A 24,428-nucleotide genomic window follows, 5' to 3' on the forward strand; every position below is an offset into this window, starting at 1 on the left:
AATTTAATCAAGCTGATTTTTACCATGTCTTTTCTCTCCACTTCAATAAAAATATACTGGCTTGTCTGGGATTACAATCTATCTATCTGGAGTTGTGGTGGCTTAATGGATAGTGCTTTCGCCTTCCAATGAGGTGAACCGGGTTCGAATCCCAGCAATGACTGGTCAAAACGAATTGCGCACCTGGCTCGCTCTGACCACAGTGCTGATGTAAAATATCCTCAGTGGTAGACGGATCATGGGTTAGAGTCCCCTTGCCACCAGGTTAGTCGTGGGAGTTTTTCATCACCATGTAACGCAAATGCAGGTTAGTTCTATCTAAAAGTCCTCCACGAAGGCAAATTTCTCCCAATACTTGATCCAGGAGTTCCTTTGTTTTCTGAATTAGGTTCAAAATTTCAAGGCCACGGAGTTGAACATTAGTAATCGTGAACCGTGTTCGAAAGTGATGATGTAAAGTGGTAGCAAAATATATCTTAAAAGCATATATTTTGCTACCACTTTAGAGAACTGTGAAAGGGATCTGCAGTAAAAATAACTTAAAATTAAATTGGACCTTTGAATTTAACACATTGATTGATGTTGATATTTGTTTTGATAATTGTTTTCCGATTAAATATTTCTGTGCAGTTCCGATCGCCGACAAAAAAGGGCTTAAGAACCTATTTCGTCCAAATATTCATTCATGAAAAACTCACTAAAAACGCTCTCCGTTTCTCTCTACAGTGATTGGAGCTGCGAGAACTATATGCAGTGTGAATGGTCCGGATAGCTTTGAAGCACTTGCATTTTGAAGAAAGGAGAGATTTGTTGGTAGCTCCGTAAAACCACTCGGCTAGGGAGGTCCCAGAATTCTTTTTTTTATCTTTGCATGTTTTTGGTTTTGTACCGTGGTGATCATATTTAATGTTTTTTATTGAGTTTCGAATGTTTTAAAGTGCAAGATTATTACAGTGTTTCAGCTTTTAGATTAACTATAAAATTATAGTTTATTTATTAACTTAAAATTATTAACATTTAATAATTAATTGTTAATATTTAATAATTGTTAACATTTAGTACAATTTTTTAAGTCCAAACTTGTGAAACTATTAACTATCAGCTGTTGACTTAGTGATAAGTGTGCAATAGTGATTGAAAGTGATTTTTAACATGTATCAGCTTAGGTTAACTTTTTAAACACTGACTATCGGAGAACATGGGAAATGAAATAAGTTTACCAAAATTACGAACTGGTAAAATTTATTATATCTAATATATTTGTTTGCGTGTCTATTTTTGTGTTGACACATTTGTGTTTGATACATATATATTGAATTAGGATAAACAATATAAGTGCCTACAAAAAAAATTTTTTTTTTGATTTAAATTGACACTTAAAAATACACACAAGGGCAATTCCGTGGTTTTTATACAATAGTGTCATAAAAGTAGAAATTCAAACCCTCCAAAAATCAGTTATTTTACTTATTTATTTTTGTTTTACTTAATAATAAATGCTATAGTAATAAGTGCTGTTTTTTATGTTATAATTATTTTTCTACCAAATTTTTTTAAAAATTTTTTTGTAAGCTTTGAATTGGAAATTTCAATATTTTGCTGTTGTGGAGGAGACACTGTGTTAAAAATGTTAGCCTGTGAAATTTAATTTGTGCTTTAAATTTAAAACTGTAATTCCATTTTAATTTTCTCTTATCTAATGGTCATAATGCTCTATATGTTAAAAAAATTTAATTGGCAATAATTTTGTGAAATAGTCTCTTACACAATAAATGTAAAATTTTTTTTTAAGTTTGTGGTGTGATATTGATAAAACAAACTTTTTTCCAGAACATTTTGAATTTAATTTTGAAATGTACATTGAATTTAAACCATTGAAATTATTTTGAAAGAACAATAATACATTGTTGACTATTAAACATCACAGATTAGAGTGGAGAGGACATAAATCCTGTCATTTTCTTCATAAATTTGTAAAGTATTTTAGTTTGATTGTATTTATTTTAAAAAGTAGTAAAAAATAAACAAAAATTTGTGTAGTTTTCTTTAGGGTTGAGTTTTTACCTGAGAAAAACCATTTTTACCAGGACATGGTAAAAACTATGGAAAAAACCTGGTAAATAGGTTCTATTAACCCATGTTTATTTTCAGATATTGTAGTTTGTTATTTATAACTGATAAGAATATATATTTCGATATTATAGGTAATATTAAGAATAATTAGATGATTTATATGTATGTATATCAGTAAGTACCAAGCCATTGGACAAGTGATGTTATGTGAGATAGTGGTCCCTGGGCCTCGAACGTGTCCATAAAACAAATGGTACCGTAGCACCCAAGGAATATTAAATTATTTTCATTTTATTTACTGTGGGGTATTCCTCTCTGATTTGTGTGACTTTCTATGGACGAGAGGTTAACTGGGAGACATCACCAATACCACGAATGTAACTGTTGTTTTGAGAAAATATTTTGATTAAATTTTTTGAAGTAATGTAATATACTAAAATTAAACCAAAACCATCTAAAATATGAATAATCAGGGTTCGTCTCACACTCATTGGACCATAGAAAAATTTTCATATGTTGACCAGTTCGCTGTTGTTAAATGGTTGGGGAGGTATGGTATCTCCTTAATTATAATAGTTTTCATAAAACCAGGTGAAGGCAAATCTTCTCACTATTTAAAGCTGACAAATTAATACCATTTTCAATATGAGCCAATAAGGATTAATTAAAATCGTTTTTATAAATTGAATAATTGTATCATATCATTATATACTATATTTTTATTACAGCTGCATTTATATATCAAAAATAACAAGAAAATTTTATTTAAAAAAAAAATAAAATTTTTAAATTTTTCTTTAACAAAAGAATCGTTAGAACCTTAAAAAAACTACAGTAGTGATAAAACAAGTATTTATCTTACCAATCTTTTGTCATTTATTTTTATAAAATTAGAGTAGTTAAAAAATTATTTTACTTATTTCGTGCACTTTAAAGATCGAAGTTTTATATGTTCAAATGTATTAAAAGAATTAAAAATAATTTTTTATGTATTTGAAGATTTCAAAACTCAGAGGCACAATAGAAAGGAATATCAATGATGTATACATTAGAAATTAAGATAAAAACGTTGCTATGAAGTCATAAGACCAGGCCACTGACAATGTATTAATACGCAAATATTTTATTGTGTACTAAAGTTAGATAAATTTATCATTATATGATAAGCATAATGTCAGAAACAACTCTCCAAATAATTCAAGAAAAAAAAAAAAGACTAGACAAAATCAGGACAATTTTAGCACTGAATCTTATTTTTTTTTTTTAAAAAAAAGAGCAAGAAGAAAAACTAAGAAGTTATAATTTACACACTAAACACCTATCTGAAAAGTTATCATTTATAGTCTGCTTAAGGTAAAATTTTTTTTCAACTTTATCATTACTGATAAATTAAAATTTTATGCCAAAAATTTAATAAACTTTTTATTTCAGAATGACTTTATTATATAACAAATATATGATAGTTCTTATCATATTCTAATACAATACAAGGCCCTTTTTTGTGTTGGATGCCAGGCTGCCCGTTTTGTGAGGATATAGTGCCCTTTTCAGTTTCTTGCACCTTACCCTTTTAGTGGTCTAGAATGAATACTGTTTACAAGTGAATTCGCATTTTGAATAATTAATACTAACTTAATAGAAAGTAGCAATGTTATCAAATTTTTTTTAACAGTGAACTGCTACTTGATTTCTGTTTTAAAGTTTTTTGATGTATACATGTGTTATCCTGTAGGTAACTAATCATCTTCAAATCTTTTCTTGAGAATATAATCAAGGAATAAAATGTAAATACTAATTTTTAGCAAAGCATTGTGAAAAATAAAAAGTTATTTTTAAAAAATATTTTCCATTTTTCAAGAAAATTTTTTTCTTCAAAAAAATGGGCCCCTTAAAATAAAACCTGAATTGACCCCTGTGAGTTATTCAAGGAACTAAATTTTCAAACTTTTTTTCTCAAAGAGGAATACATGTATAAGGAGTAATACATATATAATAAAGAGAATTTAAATTTTAGTATGAAATAAAATATTAAAAATATGTTTCAAGATTTAAATCTCTATTGTAGATTTAATTTGTTATATTTTCATAATATACATTAAAACTAATCAATGCAATTCATTTTTATTGTAGTTTCTCCTTATGAAGGAAGTATAGGAGGCCTTAGAATGCAGAACAACTTTCATCCTTTACATTTCCATCAAGTTCACGGGGATAATATAAAATTAATGAAAAATGGAACTGTGGCATGTAGACATGAAGGTTTCTGCAAAGGTATTGCATTTAGTGACCGGCCGGTTTTAGTTGGTGAGCCTGTGTACATAAAATTTATAGAAATTTCAAGTAATTGGAGTGGAGCTCTAAGAATTGGTTTTACTATGAATGATCCTATATCAATGAAATCTAAACTCCCAAGATATGCCTGTCCAGATCTTACCTCAATAAATGGAAACTGGGCTAAAGCTATTGCTGAAAGAATGGCTCAAAAAGACTCTATTCTTTTTTATTATGTGGATCAAAATGGTGATGTTCATTATGGTATTGATTCTGAAGAACATGGTATATTTTTTGGAGGAGTAAATACTTCTGAAAAATTATGGGCTGTTCTAGATATTTATGGAAATACCACTGCAGTCGAGTTTATTGGTGAGTTAACCCTACTGTACATGCTTTCTTAATTTAAACTATGAATGGTTTCCAAAGTAAGACAAATAAGATTTTTATATTTATGGAATCCTGCTGAAGTGAATTTAAATAGAATGTGTTCATGTTTAATTGGAGCATGAATTTCCTATATAAATAGCAGTTATAAACATCAAAAAGTATTATTTGAGTTTTTAGAATTCAGAAATTTTAATTTACATATTGTGATGCATGTCTTGGAAAAAAAAAGAAAAAGATTTTTGGTCTTTTATTTGTTTGTTTCAATCACTGAAGGGGGAAGGGACCCCGTCTGAAATAAAGGGCAGTTTTTATTAAAACAAAATATTTTTCAAAAACAGATAATATGAAAGAACCATAATGCTATGAATTATAATGATGTGGTTAAATGATGGAAATAATATGGAATAACAGTTTTGCACTTTACAGCTGTTCCTTCAAACTAACAAGTTTTGAAATAAAGAAGTGTTAAGAGCAATAACTTTAAACTACTTTTAATTATAATACTCAATTTACCAACTTTTACAATCGAATTAATTTTATCATTATTAAATCAGCAAGAAGTAAATTTGGAAAATGATAATAAAATAGCTAAACTCTAAATCAGCATATTTACATTTTATCAACTTAGAAATATTATAGGCCAGAACAATGCATGCTTCTTGCAGATAATAATTTTATAGAAATTTTAATGCTAATAACAAATTTAAAAGCACCAAACTTATTAAATTTGTTAAGTACAATACACAAAAATAAAATGTAACAACCTAAGTTACTTTTGATCTAGTGATCATATTTTCGCACTCTAGAACTCAATCTTAATAGTTTTAAGGAGGGATCCCTTCAAACCATTAAACCTAGTGCGAGTGATATTTTAAGTAACAAAATCTACACAAAAATGTACTTGCTCTGATTTAACATCCCGTTTTTTCGATAGATTTGAATATCCAATCCTAAAAATAGGGGCGGTACCTGCACTTTGAGAAGTATGGCCTCAATAGTTTGGTCTGGAGGGTGGGTGAAAATTTGGGTCTCTTAAAGTTAATTTTACTTTTGCGTTAGTCCCCATGTCTCAAGACTTTTTTATGTGAATCAAAAAATACTTCTGTATTTTTCAATTTTGTAATTTTTTATAAGCGAAAAGAACTTTAGTTATATATGTGTTTTTATTATTTTGCAACATTTTTTTAAAGATAATTTCTTATGGGCTTTATTCTTTTATCTGCACTTTTTTTTTATAAAGTAGGAACTTGATGTTTTTAGTATTTAAAGAATTTAGCACAATTGTTTTTGTTTGTCATATTTTTTTAAAACGATTTTTTAAATTAAAAGCTATATTATACACTTTCATTACTTTCCAATTTGTTCAATCAAAAAAAGTTTGTTAATATAGGAAATTGATATTTTTAGCATTTAAAGAATTAAGCACAATTGTTTTTTTGTCATATGCTTTTTTATAATTTTTTAAATAAATTTTTAAATTAATGATGCTATACACTTGCATTTTTTTCAATTCATAGTTTTAAATTAAATTAATTATTAAATTACTTATTATATTTTTTTATGTAATACATTAAATATACATTACTTGATGGCAAGTAAAATAAAATGCTAAATTTTTATTTTATAATTGTTGAACAATCTACCCAATTTTGGGTTTACGTCTACTAATGTTTAGCTCCGTAGCCTTATAATTTTAAATCCAATCCAGTTGACGAGAACTACTGGATCAAATATTGGGTGAAATTTTCCCTTCAGGGAGAACTTTTTGTTGGAACTAACCTGCATTTGTGTTACCAGGGGTCTGTCCAGACATTTTGTGAAAGGTCCGTTTTTCGTGAAATTGTGAAAAAATTACTCACATTTTTTCAATCAGGGTCCGCTTTTATGAATTTGTGCAAATAGTGTCCGTTATTGCAAAAAAAAACTTTTTCAAGTAGTTTTTGAATTGTAAAGACATACATGATAATGCTCAACACTGTAAAATTATAATTAAAAAAATTAAATTTTAAAAAGTAAACAACAATTGCTGCTTTTAAATTAGAGATGCAACATACAAATATTTGGTATATAGCCTATACTGCTGAACGCAGAATATTCATTTCGGACGAATAATGGAGGAATCGTCTGCCGAAGACAAAACTTAATTCGTTTACATCCATCTTTCTTGTTTTCTGCCCTGGAAAGGGTTTATTCAATTGACAAAATAATAATGAAGATAAACAAATTTGTGAAGGGTCCGATTGAAAGAAAAATCATTTTGTGAAGGGTCCCTTTTTAAGTTAAAATATTTTGTGAAGGGTCCGTTCTTATGGAAAGATATTTTGTGAAGGGTCCGTTAATGGACCCAAATTTCTTCTAAACAGACCCCTGTTTACATAAGGAGAAAAACCATGAAAACCTCCCCTAGATAGCTTGATGACAAGAGGACTAATCCCTGATCTGTCTATCACTGATGATATTTTACAGCAGCACTCTGGTTGGTGCGAGCAGCATTTGTATTGACCAGCCATCGCTGAGATTTGAACACGGTTCATCTCATTGGAAGATGAATGCTCTATCACCTGAGCCACCATGGCTCAATAAATAATCTATAGTCATAATCACAGATTGTCAAGTTGTAATCAATCAAGATAAGCACATATTTTTTTTGTTATTCCAGAGCCAAGATCATCAATTCAAGATTTCATTAGTGAATCTGATCATAACATTATACCCGTAAACAGTGATTTTCAATTAAGTCATACAGAGAATTCATTTATAGTAGGATCAAGGATGTCCTTTCATACTACGCATGGGAAAAATGCAGTATTGAAAAGATATAGGTAATTTTTTCATTGTTTTTTCTAATATTTTTTTAAAGGAATATCACCTAAACTGCCTTTTGATAACTGTTACTTTTGCTCATTTTAAAGAAATGTTAATCCTTGTCTTAAAATGTTCAATGATGAAAATGAACCAAGCTTTATTTTTTTTTATTATATATTTTTGAAAAATTAATCGCACTAAATTTTGTTGTCCATTTAAGAGAATGTGTCTTCTCTTTCAAAATACATTTTTCTAAATAATATTTTTTTTCCAATTACCTTTCAGAATTGAATATTCAAATACTGTAATTCTTTACCCTGAACTTCAAAATTTCTGCTTTTGTGCAGTTTTTCTTATGTTAATTAATTAATAGAAAAATTGGAATGTGTGTGTGTATATGGGCAGATCTCTAAAACCTTTAACTTTTGATAATAATAGAAAATAATAGGCACACTATTTTTACACCTCCAGAATTGTTTGAAAATGTATAAAATATCAGAAAATAATTGTGAACATCGAAAATTTTGATGACCTGATAAGTATCAACAAAAAATATAAATTTTTGAACTAATTTTTCTAGATTTATATACATTTCATTAAAAATCATAAAAACGACAAAAGTATCATTTATTTAATAAACATGTAAACTTATTGAACCTATTTTTCTTTCATTGAGCAAATTTTTTCTTTTTAATAATTTCATCCATATTTACCCTTTATTTTTCATCAAAAATTATTAGTATCGTAAATGAATTGAAAAATTTTAATATTAAGTTAAATTGTTATAAAATGTATAAAAAGGCTTACTTTAATTATTTTCAGTCAAAAAAAATCTTCAATTAGTAAAACATAGGGAAAAAACTAAGTTCTGATATGTTAAATTCAATTAATTAATCCTGAGGTTACGGTTTGACAGGGTTACGGTCTGGACAACCTAGAGAATAGATCGAAAACTTTACTCAGATGCAACGCAATGGGATGCACATAACACAGAAAATAAATTAGGCAATGACAAATGTGTGATCAAAATTTTGATTGATTTTAACATTTACTTTCTAGATCTGTGTCTGATTACGGTCTTGAGATTGTAACTGTAACCTTACCGAATGACAGTTTGTGATTATAAACCTAGAAAAATTAGTTCAAAAATATTAATTTTTTGTTTATACTTATAAGGGCATCAAAGTTTTTGATGTTCACGATTATTTTCTGATATTTTATACATTTTCAAACAATTCTGAAGGTGTAAAAATAGTGTGCCTACTATTTTTTATTATATTTTTTTTATTATTAAAAGTTAAAGGTTTTAGAGATCTGCCTATATATATATATATATATATATATATATATATATATATATATATATATATATATATATATATATATATATATATATATATACATATATATATATACATATACAGTGGTGGCCAAAAGTCTGGACACTTTTTGAAAGTTTCATGTTTTTCAACTTTATGTGCTTGTAGAATATATTAATTTTCGCTTAAATGCAAACGTTTATATATCAAATTGAAGGTAATTTAATGTAGAATTCAATAATAAATACAGTATTTCAATATCTGTATTACAAAAAAAGTTATGCAACAAATAGTCAGATCTATCTTAGATTTGCATTTTTTTAAAGTGATACTTACACAATCAATACTTAGTAGGATAACCCTCATTTTTTAAGACAGCTTCACATCGTCTTTTTATCGAGTGAACGAGTGTTTGGAGTTAATCTTTCGTAATCACATGGTGCCAAGAATCAATTATAGCTTCAATAAGTTGTCTTTTATTGGATGGACGTTTTTTTCGTACAAAAATTTTCGAACGTCTACACAAATTTTCAATTGGATTGAGATCAGGGCTGTTTCCCGGCCATGGTAATATATCTATGCCTTTATTTTGAAAGCATGCTTTGCATACTTTTGCTGTGTGGCATGGAGCTGAATCCTGCTGAAAAATAAATGGTGCGTTGTAGGGGAAGAGATCCCTGATGGAAGGTATCAATTTTGGTTTCAGGACAGTTTCGATGTATTTCTTGGCATTCAGGCTGCCATAACAGGCCGAAAAAAATGCACAAGTGCTACTACCGATAAAAAAATTAAATGGCTATGCCTAAATGTCATCAGATGCCATTAGATGTGAAATGAATGTAGCTGGTATAGCAGTAAGTTCAAGAACAATAAAAAGAAGGATATCAGGATTTGGACTACAAGCTGGAATTCCAAGGAAAAAACCATATTTCAGTCAAAAGCAACGCAAAAAACGAGTTAAGTCGGCAAAAGAACACATTAAATGGTCAGAAAATCAATGGAAGCAAGTAATCTGGATTAATGAGTGTAAAATATCGCTCTCTGGAAGTGATGGTAGAAAATACGTGTGACGTAGAGTAGGTTAAGCGCTTCATCATGATTGCATTGAAGCAACTACAAAAAATCCAACAAATGTCATGATTTGGGCATGTATGTCTGCAGATGGTGTGGGCCAAATTCAAGTGATTGATGGCATCCTGAATGCCAAAAAATACATCGAAACTGCCCTGAAACCATAATTGATACCTTCAAACAGGGATCTCTTCCCCAACAACGCACCAGTTATTTTTCAGCAGGATTCAGCTCCATGCCACACAGCAAAAGTATGCAAAGCATGCTTTCCAATAAAGGCATAGATATATTATCATGGCCCGAAAACAGCTTTGATCTCAATAAAATTGAAAATTTGTGGCGACGTTTGAAAATTCTTGTACGAAAAAAACGCCCATCCAATAAAAGACAACTTATTGAATCTATAATTGATTCTTGGCACCATGTGATTACGAAAGATGAACTCCAAACACTCGTTCACTCGATGAAAAAACGCTGTGAAGCTGTCTTAAAAAATAAGGGTTATCCTACTAAGTGTTGATTGTGTAAGTATCACTTTAAAAAAAATGCAAATCTAAGATAGATCTGACTATTTGTTGCATAACCTTTTTTGTAATACAGATATTGCAATACTGTATTTATTATTAAATTCTACATTAAATTACCTTCAATTTGATATCTAAACGTTTGTATTTAAGTGAAAATTAATATATTCTACAAGCACAAAAAGTTGAAAAACATGAAACTTTCAAAAAGTGTCCACACTTTTGGCCACCACTGTATATATATATATATACATATAAATATATATATATATACATGCACATACATACACATCTGTGTGTGTATGCTTGTTATTTTATCAATTTGTTGTCATTTGCATTCTTTATTAATATTTCATTAAAATATTTATTTTCATTATTTAATTATTTCGTATGTTTTTCTAAAAATACTCACAAGGAGTAAGGAAATATGCACTTCACATTTTCTATCTAAAATATATTTTTGAATAAATAGAATATAGGTAAAATGTTATTACTGTCCCATGTCTCCAACGCACATTTCTAAATTTTCTAAGTAATTAACTATATTATGAAAAAATTAGTGATAAATCCGTACATATTCTGATATAGTATGACTGTTTACTTGAATATCCAATCAAAGAATGAAACTGATTTGAGCAAATTAAGAAAAAGGCAAATTAAGAAGATAACATTTAGGAGCAAAAAATTCATTTCAGGAACAAAAAATCTTAAATTTCACTCCATAAGCCTATTTATTTATGTGGGCTTCAATATCGGCTGAATTAGTTGAACGTCTTTATAATACATTGAATTAAAAAATTCTAATTACAGAAATTAAAAGGAAAATTATTATTTTCTAAGGTAATTTAGAAATACCCAATGGCTGAAAGAAAATCTGTTTTATTATTACAAATTTAAACCTAACAATTTAATCAATCAAAGTATTCTTAAAAATGTCAAAGTTGGAATTCATATGTGTTAAACTAATAACATTAAACTTAAAATCTCTTCTTTTATCGTATAATCCAATTAAAAAATTTTTTTGTTTTGAAGTTTAACATCAGGATCTAAAAAATTAGCGTCTTAATCATCTGATTTAGTCTTCTTTAAATTAAGATCATTAGTATAAATATCTTTACAATCAAAAATAATTAAATCGTCAATAAATCTAAACCCAATTAATGAATTATGTTGTAAAAATTACTGTTCATAAAAATGTAAGAAAATATTAACAAATGCACTTGAATAACAATTTCCCATTGAGATACCTTGAATTTGTCTGTAAAAACAAATACCATTAAATAGGTAAATTTCAAAATGTTTACATTGCATAAATTAATCCCATCTTTCCTAATGTCTTCATTACTCAAATATTTATCAAGAACTTCTGAATTCCTTAAATTATTGTGGGTTATACTCGTAAATAAATTTTCAAAACTACATGTAAGAATACTATTAATTTTATTGTAATTTAAATATTTAATAACGTCTTGGTTGTTATTTATAATAAAATATTTATCACAAGAAGTAATTTATTTTAAATGATGTTTAAATATTTAAAAAATCTTTTACCAAAAACAGAATTATAACATCCAGTACTGCAAGTAACAAATCTAAATTTAATAATTTATTTGTCGAATTTAATTGTTGGAAATAAAAAAAGATAATTAATGCTATTGATTTTTAAGCCTATTTTCTTGGATAAAGCCAAAATTCTATTGTCAATTTCTTTTTTAGAATTATTAATTTTGACAAAAGTATTATTGTTGTATAAATTCTTTACTCATTAAATGTCAAAATTTTTTGAAAATAAAGCAAAAAATATTTGATGCTTTGTCAACAACACACATAATAAAATTATATTTCAATTCCTTAATAGATTTTATATTATTAGAATTCAAATGAAAATCGTGGTATTTTATATTATTGTTCAAAATTCAAAATTTTTTTTTGTAAAATTTGTAACAAAATTTCCATTGACTAAATCCCTCTACAGGCCATTTAAATTTTCTAGAGCATTTTGCAGTAAAACTATCCAAATCTTTACTAATAGAAACTGGAATAAATTTTAAATTATATTTTTTTCTTGATCTAAACTTAGTCCCAAGTCTCATAAGAAATCTTAGATCTTCATTTTTGATTAAGTTAAGATCACCTGTAACAATGTGTTTAAAATCATTCTTAACAAAATCCTTATAATTCTCTAGTTCACATAAGGATTAAGAAAAAGACTTCTACACTAGTAAAAAGTTAGCGAAAATTTTACTGGACAGTTTGAATGAAAAGTTTTATTGGTTGCATGCGCGAGGTAAACAAAAAAGGAAATTATGTGGCCTTTAAAAAATACCACCAAAGCCAATTTCTTCCAGTTTCTATGATTGTATGTTATATTGAACTGCTGAATTATTTTATTTATAGATTACTTACTGAATGTCATTTCAGGTAGATATTTTATACTGATTATGGATGAACACAATTGTTTATTGATGGATATCATAGAGGTGGTATAAGGGGTTAAAGAGAACATCACAATTTATTTCGTGGAAAGAAGTGGGGCAGTTTGTAACATATACGTGTAACATATGACTAGTTTGCAATGCTTACCACGTTTTGCACACGTCTTTGAAATTGCATTATTTGGGCACATTATCACAACTTCGTTTTTTCAGTTTCTCCTTTGTCAAATATATGTGGATCTACAAATATTTATTTTTATTTTTTGTTTAAGAAAGTAAAACTGAAATTTCTTTTTAATTATTAATTATGGTATTTCTGTGATGCTTGACGAGAAATAAAAAAAACACTTAAACAGTTTTATTAGAAAAGGTTTAAAGGTTAATTTCAATCAATGTTTATTTACATTTGTACTAAACAATAAAAAAAATAAGACCCTTCTGTTTAAAAACCAGTTAAATAAAAAAAAAAATATGCACATTGAAATAATGATAAATCACTTCATCTAACCATGTGAAACTTTAATACATAATAAACATTTCAAAATTAGTTACAATTATTCACAATTTAACATTTTTATTTTGGTATTTGAGTTTTTAGTAAGGTACCACAAACTAAAAAAATAAAATTCTATTACTACATATTTATTTATCTGTTTCTAAAATATTCAATTGATGACAAATCCATTTTCCATTTTAGAACCTAATTTATTTTTAATAAAAATGAGGTTTTAAAATTGGTGTGATACAATATAATTATTTTAATACCATTTTTATAGATAATTTAACTATTAAATTCTACAGTACATAGTCAGAATGAAATTTTAAACAGTGACAGATAAAATATTTAAATTACAGTTAGCTTTTCTTCCATTTCTTCTTGACCAAAATTTTTTACTTCATTATGACAAATAGAACTGCTATATGAATATGTAAATAAAGAAATGTATTACAAAATACGCCGACCGGCTTGTGTAGGGGGCAGGGAACTGTCCTTTCATTAGAAAGGTCCTGGGTTCGAATCCCGGGCAAGGCATGGATGTTTCTTTCTCTCTCTGTGTGCTCTATGTCCTTTCTCTTTTGTGTGTGAATGTGACCCGCCCTATAAACGGGTTGTGGTTGTGTGAATGCCATGGCAGAAGTTAAATTCCTGGCCATAGATGGCTCCACTGAAAAACAGGAACGTTCGCACCCCCCACTGCCTAAACAAGCATACGACAAAAAAAAATTACAAAATATAGCTCAATAATTTTGAGTTAAGTAAAAAACAAATGTTTATGTTTAGTTTTGTGGAATGTTTTACTACTAAAAAAAAAAATTTAAATTTCTCTTTTAGTTTTCTAAATCTTTGTTTTGAAATTATAAACTATATGTCGATTATTTTTCCCACCAGTGGCAAACTTTTCTATGACTAATTGTTTCATTTCTGTTCTCCGAAAGTAAACAATTCACTGGTGAATAAGTGTAGAATGCATAAATTATCAAACCTTACAAATTATCATAACTATTACCTTATATTTTAAAATTACCTATAATTATTACCTTAAAAATTATCAAACTATGAAATGTGTATAAACTAAAAAATATATCTGCAATAGATATAAATAATCTTAACAGTAAAATGTTACATATCCCCCTTATGGATTTTTCTTTACAGTTAAAAGCACAACAGTATGTTTAACCATTTTTAAGTAGGGCTTTTAACTAAACATCACTGAGCTCCATGTAAAACCATACCCCAGTTGAAAGAAGTGTCTCCTAATCAATGGTTAAAACTTATACAGCAGTCCAATCTGTAGATCCCCTCTTTAGAAAACTGATGCTTCCTCTAACCCATTTATATCATTTCCATAATAGATATCACATAAGTTTGTTGCTTTATTATTATGATTTTTTTATTATAGACAAATGAATATCATATTAGAATTTTCATTTTTTTGCTTATTTTATATAATGCAAATAAGACTAGTTATGTTCTATTTTACTTTATAATTTAATTTCTAATTCCTTTAATACAGGCTAGTGGCATCTAGAAAAAAAGGATCATCTAATTTGTCCTATGTGTTTACGGATCGACCATTAAATATTAAAGAAAAACTTCAAATTAAGGTCATTAATATAGAACCTCAAGCTAGTGGGACTTTCAACTATGGCATTACAAGTTGTAATCCATCATCTCTTCTTCCTGATGAACTACCACCCCTTGCTGAGGCTTTAGTTGATCGCCTAGAATATTGGGTTGTCAGAAATGACACTAATGCATATAAAATACATGATATTATCACTTTTAGTATTAATGAGGAAGGTAATCCTAATTCTAAAATTTTTTTGTTATATTTACCATTACATAGTATATTTAAAGTTTTTTTTTCTAATTTCTTGTATTTGATAAGAAATGTATTTTTGATTTTTATATAAATCAGCTTACTGTTTATTATGTGGGAAACATGGAAAATTGATTTTATAATTTTAAACATTGTTATTGACTAAGCTTTTTCTTACAAGAACTACTTTTTTTATTATTTTTACTCATATCATGAGATTATCTTTAAAGATTACCAAATTAATATGATCCACTTTATGTTAATTTGGTAAAAATTATTCAAATTCTGTCACTTTATGTAATGGTCAGAAAAAGTCATATGTATAAAAAAATGGTATAGACAAATTTTTAAAATGTATTAATTGAAATTAATAGGTAATGAAAAAGGTGGGAAACAAGTGAAATAAATGAATAAATTAAAAATGATAATGTCCAAATATTCCTTATTTTAGTATGTGTTTAGTATACTCCATTTTCTGAGAATACAAATGAAGCTTTTTAAAAATATTTAAGAAATTGAATCTTTTATTTTAATTAATAAAAATCACTAGTAGAAATCGCAAAATTCGATAGTTCCTATTAAGAAACCGTCTAATAATAATACATAAGATTCAGTTATTGATTACCACAGGATTCATTGTTTAAATCTTTTAGAAAATTCAGTCTTTCTATGTAAAAGAATCTCAATTAATGATTTATTATCAAATTTTTATGGTGATGAACTTGAGGGGAGGGGGCTCATATGCTTATTTATTATTTTAAGCAAATCTTGTAGGATAGACTTTCATAGTTGCAAAATTATTGACTGTTCTCTTATGTGTGATATTAAAAATTGATTTCAATCAACAATACAGTATTCGCACCATAGAATTTTTAAATGATAAATTGAGAAATTATCTACTATTGCTTTTGTACATGGCTTATTCACTTTACTTTCATTCGAGATAATTGAAACCACTGTAGCCTTAATGAAGGAAATTTCTATTACAAATTTTAGTTATATATGAATATGAGGGAAATATCTAATTGATACTGAAAATTTTTTTTTGCAGCAGTATTTTAAAAATTTTGCATTCATTGATTATGAGTTATTCAGTATTGATAAAATTATACTGGAAACTTAAAACTTTCTGTTCTAAGGAAGGTAATTGTGAAATTAAAAATAGTATATTTTATTACTCTTTTGTGATAAAATTTGCTCTTATTATATTTCAGTAAAGCTAATTATACTTTTTTTAGTGTGCTGTTTACTTTTTTAAAAGTAGTCTGGTCTATGCATACTGTTCCAAAAAATGTCTTTATTTTTTTCCTTGGCCTATTACAAAGTCTGAACTATACCACTTATATTTTGTATTAGTTAATATATGAGTCTTGTCCATAAAATAAGGTTCCCAACTGATTTTCACAGGGGTGTGCGGATGAGCGTTGTCCTGATGGAGACGCACTCCATTTGTGAGCATGCCTCTCATCTTGTTTTGAATCGCGAAATTGTTGTGCCGGTAGGCAGGAATTCGCACAACAGCAACCCTTTCCTGTCCCAAAAGACACTCGTCATCACTTTGCCGGCAGACAGAATTTGCTTAAACTTCTTCAGCTTCGGCGAGCCTTGATGTTTCCACTAACGGGATTGTTATTTTGCTTCCGGTGTCATGTAGTGGACCCAGGTCTCGTCCCCAGTGACAACCAAGTCCAAAAATTCCTCGCCATCGGTTTCGTAGGCATGAAGAAATTCGTGGACCACATCTACACGCCGTTTGTTGTCATCCGTCAGCATTTTCGGGACCCACCTTGCGCAAACCTAGGCATATCTTAAACGGTCTCTCAAAATGTTGTTAATGCAGGAATGCAGGATCATCTCACTGAGATCCTGAACCGTCACCCTTTGATCTTTCAGCATTGCGTCTTCCACTTTCGCAGTCGCTTCGTCCGAAAACAATGGCCAGCCAGAAGGTTTTCGTCATGGACGTCCATACATCCGTCTTTGAATTCTCTGTACCATTTGCATCCTGTACACCTTACACAGTTGGGAATGAATGTCCACCGGTGGAGCCTTTTTTACACACAAAAAATGAATCATAGCGTATTTCGCACCTGGCGTGAAAAACAAAAGGAAGCTCCATCTTTCACGTCTACCAAGACAAGAATAAACATTGTAGATAGCTCGCCGGGGGGGGGGGACTGGGGAAAAGGGAACTAAGCTACACGCCAGTCTCGCCAAACCCCGCCTAACAGTGTTCCTAGCGTCCACAGCTCCTTGGGAACCTTATTTTATGGACAACCCTCGTATTTACAATGATTGTGAAAGCTATATCTATATATATATCTATCTATATATATATATATGTGAAGACATTATATGCACACAATAATTTTGTATTTATATTCTTATAAATTTAAAATTTGTTTTGCTAAATTGTTTGCTGTGAATCAGTTGTATCCTTTGTGCTATTTTGATTTATTTTCTAATTTCTTGAAATTTCTCTAATTGAAAAAAGATTTTTTATTAATGGAAAAAAAGAGTTTCTAAAGCGATTTCAGTTTTTTTTATGTTAGATTTACATTTTAATTTTATAAACTAATTAATTTGTTTTCTTAAATTTTGAACTACATTTTTAATATTTTCCTTTTTTTAAAAGTAAATGCAATTTTTTTTAGGTGAAGTACAAGTTTTAAAAAATTCTGTAAGATCCTCCAGGTTCCATGTAGATTCAACATTGCCACTGTGGGTTTTTTTAAATTTATCTGGTATTGTGTCTGAAGTGCGTATTATTGGTGAGTTTAAACAGTATTTTCTACTTATGCATTATGTTTAAACAGATATTACCTACAACTTTAAATGTATTAGCTACATAAATTTAAAAAAAAAAACCCTTCAGATTTCGAAGAAAACAGCTTCGCTTCTGATTTTATTACTTTATTACATGTGAGTTTTAATTGTTAGTTTTAATCCATGTTTATATTTTATCTCGGTTGCAGGTTTTCATCATGAGACAAATAGATCTATGCAATTTCAAATATGTTAAATTACTTAAGCATGAAAGGTTATAATCAGTGCTCTCTTATAATAGTTTAGGATCACCCAGTGCAAATACTGTTTCATATATATTACATTTGAAGAAAGAGATATATGAAAAAAATTGGGAAAAATGGCAATTGTCTCTGCTTCAGTCGTCCCAACCTTTGTGCTTCATGTCTCAATTTTTTCACAGATGAGTTCAAATACGCCATGTAACTAGAGTCCTTTTTTTTTTTGCATTCCTTCGTATAGGAGAGAGACGGTTAGAGTCGGCTTCGTTTTGGGCAAAGAAAAGAAACAACTTAATCAGTCTGTTAAATTAATTTATGCTATGCTAATGATGCACTAATGTTTGATAGTCTGACAATTCGCCTACTTGTTGCTTGAAGATTGCTGAAAATCATATCTGCTTATTTGGTTTATGTCATTTAAAAATGTCCAAAGACTGTGTTTGCTAAAAATGTTAGACTTGTTATTTGTCAACTCTGCAATAAATTGAAGTTTCCTATTTGAAATGTTGGAAATGATTGATAATCTGGACACATTAGTTAATCTAGACTCACACCTTACTTCCACATCTTTGAAAGTAGTAGATTGTTTTGAATATTTTCTTGTCTAGTAATATTGAGTAATGCTACTAAAAAGTTTAAAATTGTTTAAAAAAATCCCTAACAAATGTTAAGAAACTAATGATATATTAAGTAAATATTAAAGTGAAGTGAAATTATTTAGGCATTTAAAAATAAAAATTTATTTCATAAAATCAGTTTTGCTTAAAAAATGCATGTTTTTAGCAGAGCTGTGGAGTAGGTCGTTGAAATGCTTGACTTATGAATTTTCTGAGGACCTACTTACCTTGTATTAGAGTAGAAAGTATTGGTATTAAGTAAATGCTGATTTAAAATTATATATTTCTATTTTTTATACTAACTAGAGGAAAAAATAAGTTTTAACAATGATATTTGTACTAAATATAGAAATTGTTCAAAACCATCGTATAAAGAAAACTAGTTATCAATATCTCACTTCCACGCACATTAACATATTATAAGAATATTCTTAAATGAATATTTATGAACTAAAAGGCTATTACAAGTTATACATTAAATTCCTTTACATTATTTTCTTATTTAACCATTTAGCAAAATAAATTTATTTTAGAGTATATAAATCAAAAGATAATTTAATTATAAAACATGGTATAAACATGATTGTAAAATTATAAAACATGGCATATGTGTGTAATCATGCAATATAGATGATTTTCAAAAAACTTTAACTTTTGCATTCAATGCAAAAACATTAATATTTAAGACAATTAGGTTGATAATTTTTATATTAAGTCCATGTATTTAAGTATACAAATCAATTCTTCATTTCTTATCACTTCTAAGTTAATAGCTTTATTAGCAATTACTTATATAAGGTCTAATTTTTTCGTAGGCTCACCTGACGCCTATGAATGTGATATTACTGATCAATTTGGAAAACTTACTGTTACTTTGCCATCTAACATTCCTTCTATGGATGAGATTGCTGGTCCATCAAGTATGTCTCGTTATTTAAAGTTTGTTTTGTTTATTTTCTGCGTGTATGGACTTTTATGTATTGTGAAAATACTTCTTACAGTTTTTAAGACTAAATTGTATATTTAAAATTTTTTTTTTATTTATTTCTGATCGCAGATAAATATTTTTTAAAAAGGATAAAATCAGAATTGACATTTACCATTCTCAGTTTTTATATTTTAGCAAGTTTTGCTGTTACCCTGATATCTTTAATAAAAAAATATTTTTTCCCTTTTTGTGCTGATTTTTATCTTTTTGTCCCGATATTCTTGATTTTTGTGCACTCAGAACATTTTATTTTCTAAGAATACACAAATGTGGATTAAAAAATAATAAATTTGAACTTTTGTTTCAATTACTTTTTACTTAAATAAATAATGCTAGTAAAAATAGCAAAATTCGATTGTTTGAAACTTTGGGACAATCCACTAATTATATACATGGTTCAGAAATATAGCCTTTCCTGCAAGATTCATACTTTCAAATTTCTTAGGAATTTAGTCATTTTATAAAAAAGAAGCTCAATTAACAATTTATATAGTCAAATTTTTTATGGTGATGAATTTAGGGATCTATGTTTAACTGTTTTTTTCAGCAATTGATAACTATTGTTACTGCTATACAATAAGTTTACTGTTATTTCTGCAGTAACAGATTTGTAGGGTATAGTTGTATAGTTCATAATTATGTCTCTGTCATCTGATTTTAAAAGTAATAAATTCCAATTGACAATACAGTGATCACATCACGGAATTTTTTAATGTTGAATTGAGGGATCATCCTCTTAATTACTTTTATAGTAATATGTGAAGTGGCATATTCACTATATTTTCATATCGAGATAATTAACCTTATTTTAAAATTATTTAATTAAGGAAGTTTTGAATTTAATTACAAATTTGAATTTAATATTGGTTTGAGGGAATATTAACTAATTGATACTGATTATTTTTTTTTACAATAGTACTATAAAAATTTAATTATATTAATCAGAAACTATTATGAGTTGGTCAGAGCTTCATTAATAAAGTTATACTGAAAACTGTTTAAACGTTTTATTTTCAAAATATTATCAGGAAATTAAATTGTTTTGCAGTAAAATTTGCCTTTATTTTAAAGTGAAGCAAACTATTTTATCTTTTGTCTTTTAATTTGTCTTTTTAATTTTTCGTATGCTCATTTTATAAGGAGTCTGGTATATGTACACTGTTAAAAGAATGCCCTATTTTTTTCCTGATCTTATTGAAATTGCCCTGATTTTTTTTTCTTCATGGGTCAACTACAGTACCTGATGTTAATTTAACATTTGGTTATAGATTTTGAGATTGCTATGAATCATGACATTTAGTGTGATATTGCTTAATTAGTTGTATGATATTTTAAAGATGCTCCTGAATATTTTATACTTTTAAAATAGTTTTACTTGAATGATTTTTTTTTCTAGGTGAAGATACAAATTCTGATAAAATATGTGTCGTTTGTTTTGAAGAGCTTGCCAATTGTGCATTATACCGGTGTGGTCATGTGTGTATGTGCTATGATTGTGCACACAAAATGTGGAATCCTGGTTCTAATGTTCAATGTCCTATTTGCCGTGAACCTATACGTGATGTAATAAAAATTTATACTTAATTGTATAGTGTGAAAGACATTTGATCTGAGTGTGTTGTAAATATTTTAAAAAGTATTTCAGTGTTTTAAAAGTTTGTAAAATTAATTAAAAATACTTAGATTCAAATCCTTTTATGAAAAGGTTTCTTTTTTATTTTGAAATCTTACTTTCCTATGTAAGTTCCTTACTTTTTATTAATTATTAAATATGAAAATTCAATTTATTAACTTGATAGAGAAAAAGAGAAGGAAAAGATTTTATTTTGACATTTTCTTTGATATTTTAAATTTATTGACAGCATTTACAAATAAATTTCCAACAAAAATGACAAAATCTAGCAGTTTTGAGTAAAATCTATCCATCATAAATATGTATGAAGAGGTTCTGGTGATGCATTTTTATTTATGGATTGCACTCAGATATTGTTGGTTTTATTAAGGTTATCCTACTATATATTGTAATTTGAAAAGTAAATGGTTTCTAAGATGACTCAAATTTCAAACTTATTTTAAGTCATTTTAATAAACCAGACTTTTGTTAAAAAACATAGAAATTTAAAGTATTTAAATGAAAGGAAAACAGGTAATTGAATTTAAATTTAATTGCGAAGAGGAAATCAAATTATTGATATTTTGTGTATTAAATATTTTTTTTGTGTAGATATATTTAGCAGAAACATTGGTTGGTACTGACATTAAAAATTTTCTTCTTTTTAATTTCATCCAAACAATTATTTTTCTTATTTTACTATTTTTTTTATGTTCAGTTTCCGAGCCATGTAAATCTTATGAATGAGGGTCATTATTTTAATAATTTTCCACTTGGGATTATTTTTTTCATATTATATAACTATAATGAAGAAAATTAGTCATTCCAAACCTGCTGTGTATAGAGTTATTTTTTAAAAGTTACTTTATTCCTTATTTTCATTTAAATGTGTTGAAATTCTTTAATATAAAAGGTATTTCAATGAAAGATATATTGCAAATTATAGCTGTGTTAATATGTATGAGACCAAAAAACTAAAGCGGAACTAAATCTGTCAATGGGAAAACTTCATTATTTTCAAAACCTAGAGTGGAAAATGCTGACACGTTTCTCAAAACGAGACACTCACTATCAAGACCCACTAACACAGGTAATGTATTCATTATGGGTGTCTTGTTTTAAATTGTTGAAACGTGTCTAACTTTTCCACCTTAATTTTTCCATCAAATTTTAAAGTCTTAAGATATAATTTTTGCTCATTACTACTTTAAAACGCAAAATTTGTGCCAATCAACTAAATAATTAAACAAATCAATCAATCAAATAATTAAGCAAATCAATCAATCAAATAATTAAGCAAACCAATTAATCAAATGAAACAAATCAGCCAAATTAATTCCTCAAACAAATAGTTAAACAAATCATCAATATTATTAATTAATCAATCAAATAATTTAGCAAATTGTTATCGATCAGATCAATCAAACAGATCATCATCACTCAGAGATATCCACTTGTTTCTCATCATAAATATTCTCACATCCTTTAATGAGACTTCCTTTTTACCTCTTTATTATTGTATCATACAAGTGTTATAGCCGTAATCCTCACAAATCTGTTTGGGAACTTCTATCGGTTTAGTTTTTCTTGCATTCAAAAAGTGAATATCTGGTTGTAGCTCATATGTGGTACGATACTTGTTCCGTTAATCTGTTTAATTGAAAGTATGAAAAACAGATAAAGAGATCAGCTGTCACTATACTTCGTGAAGGTAAACAGATCAGCCGACACATTGGTGATCTCTAAAATACTTTAGACGGTAAGCAAATGAGTTAAATAAGTGAAATTACTGGTGGGAAAATGTGAGGGCTGCAAAAATTAAAAATGGAATTCAGTTCTTAAAATCTTATGCTTTTCATATTGAGCTTAATTAAAAAAAAAAGTAATTTTTTTCCATCAATCTTTTTTTTTAAAATGTGCTTTTAAGCTATGATGCATATCTTTTGGAATTTTATCTATAGTGATTATTACAGATTTATGACTTCAATATTTAAAAGAGTTTTTAAATTTGCATGCATTATATTTCAACATGCCAATGTAATATGATAATATCCCATAAGTCAGATTTCTATATTTATTGTGAAATAAAACTAATCATGAATTATCTTCTTTTTTTTTTTAAATAAGTGAACCTTTTTATTTGTTATTTTCATGTTGGTTTGATGTATGCATTTTTCCTCTTTTCATTTTATTCACATTTCTGCAGTAGGATTTTAATAGATATTGAATAAAGTTAATGGTACTGATTTAAAAAGTTGCAAATAGAAATAATTCTATGAAATTAATTTAATGAAAAGAGTTCTATGGAATTAAATTTTATTTGTTAATTTTTGACATAACTGTTTATTTTAGAATTTAATGTGCAGCTATTGTACTAAACTTTATTAAATACATAGGACACTTCTTTTCCAATAAATTGGTTAGAAACCTAGCTGCCATGTATATTATTTGTATTGCCATGTATATTATAATGGACTGCACTCCATAATAAATAATTTAGATTCATAAGTACTAAATTTTATATTATTGCAAAATAATAGCCACATAATTGTGGCCCTCATAATGAAAAAAAAATTTAAAATGGATTTAGGTAAGAGTAAAAAAGAAAGTAAATTTTATATCAAAAGAAAACCATGTAAAAAGATAGGTTTTTTTTCTTGTATATTATTATGTAACTAATATTTCAAGTGTAGTCCGAAAGCATCAAAAAGTGAGCAAACAAAATATTTCTAGCAAATGTATTTTACATGTATAAGTTTAAACATATGGTTATTATAATTATTAGTTATAGTTTTGTATTTGAAGAGGGGAAGAAAAACTCTCTACATAGACACAATCCATGTGTTATATACTAAATGAACACAAACTTTTTGTGTGAGCAAAAATGTCTCTGTGTTTATTCAAGGATTCTAAAAATTTGGATTCTCACTGCTTCCAACTTTTAAGCAGTTAATGCTTTTCATAAAAGTACTGTTG

At 27.7% G+C, this 24,428-nt stretch overlaps 2 protein-coding genes across 3 annotated transcripts in view; one reads left to right on the forward strand and one right to left on the reverse strand.

Moving 5' to 3' along the window:
* LOC107440620 (tubulin epsilon chain) overlaps positions 1 to 673 on the reverse strand; it is a 50,709-nt gene extending 50,036 nt beyond the window's left edge. The window contains exon 1 of the mRNA XM_087154845.1: positions 24 to 673. The gene's annotated coding sequence lies outside the window, so the exon portion shown is untranslated. The remainder of the gene's footprint in view (positions 1 to 23) is intronic.
* Positions 674 to 807: 134 nt separating this feature from the next.
* Positions 808 to 23,277, forward strand: LOC107440618 (protein neuralized). Of its 2 annotated transcripts, none has more exons than XM_087154844.1 (7): positions 808 to 843; positions 4,204 to 4,716; positions 7,394 to 7,556; positions 14,904 to 15,190; positions 17,864 to 17,980; positions 19,668 to 19,772; positions 21,237 to 23,277. In XM_087154844.1, the coding sequence occupies exons 2-7, from the start codon at positions 4,239 to 4,241 to the stop codon at positions 21,422 to 21,424; spliced, it is 1,338 nt and encodes a 445-aa protein (XP_087010970.1). In that variant the 5' UTR covers positions 808 to 843; positions 4,204 to 4,238; the 3' UTR covers positions 21,425 to 23,277. The 2 variants fall into 2 exon arrangements, with proteins under 2 accessions (XP_087010970.1, XP_087010969.1); XM_087154843.1 differs by lacking the exon at positions 808 to 843 and adding an exon at positions 909 to 1,235.
* Positions 23,278 to 24,428: the final 1,151 nt, after the last annotated feature.

This window comes from Parasteatoda tepidariorum, chromosome 11 (assembly GCF_982258835.1).
Source record: "Parasteatoda tepidariorum strain Cologne lab strain chromosome 11, Ptep-v5.0, whole genome shotgun sequence".
In the NCBI taxonomy this organism is placed as follows: Eukaryota; Metazoa; Arthropoda; class Arachnida; order Araneae; family Theridiidae; genus Parasteatoda; species Parasteatoda tepidariorum.

Excerpts from the sequence above, each read along its gene's own strand:
- LOC107440618 (XM_087154843.1), top strand. The coding sequence starts at position 1,199 with ATGGGAAATGAAATAAGTTTACCAAAATTACGAACTG. Across the intron at positions 1,236-4,203 it reads TTTACCAAAATTACGAACTG|TTTCTCCTTATGAAGGAAGT; the intron begins GTAAAATTTATT and ends TTTTTATTGTAG. Across the intron at positions 7,557-14,903 it reads GCAGTATTGAAAAGATATAG|GCTAGTGGCATCTAGAAAAA; the intron begins GTAATTTTTTCA and ends CCTTTAATACAG.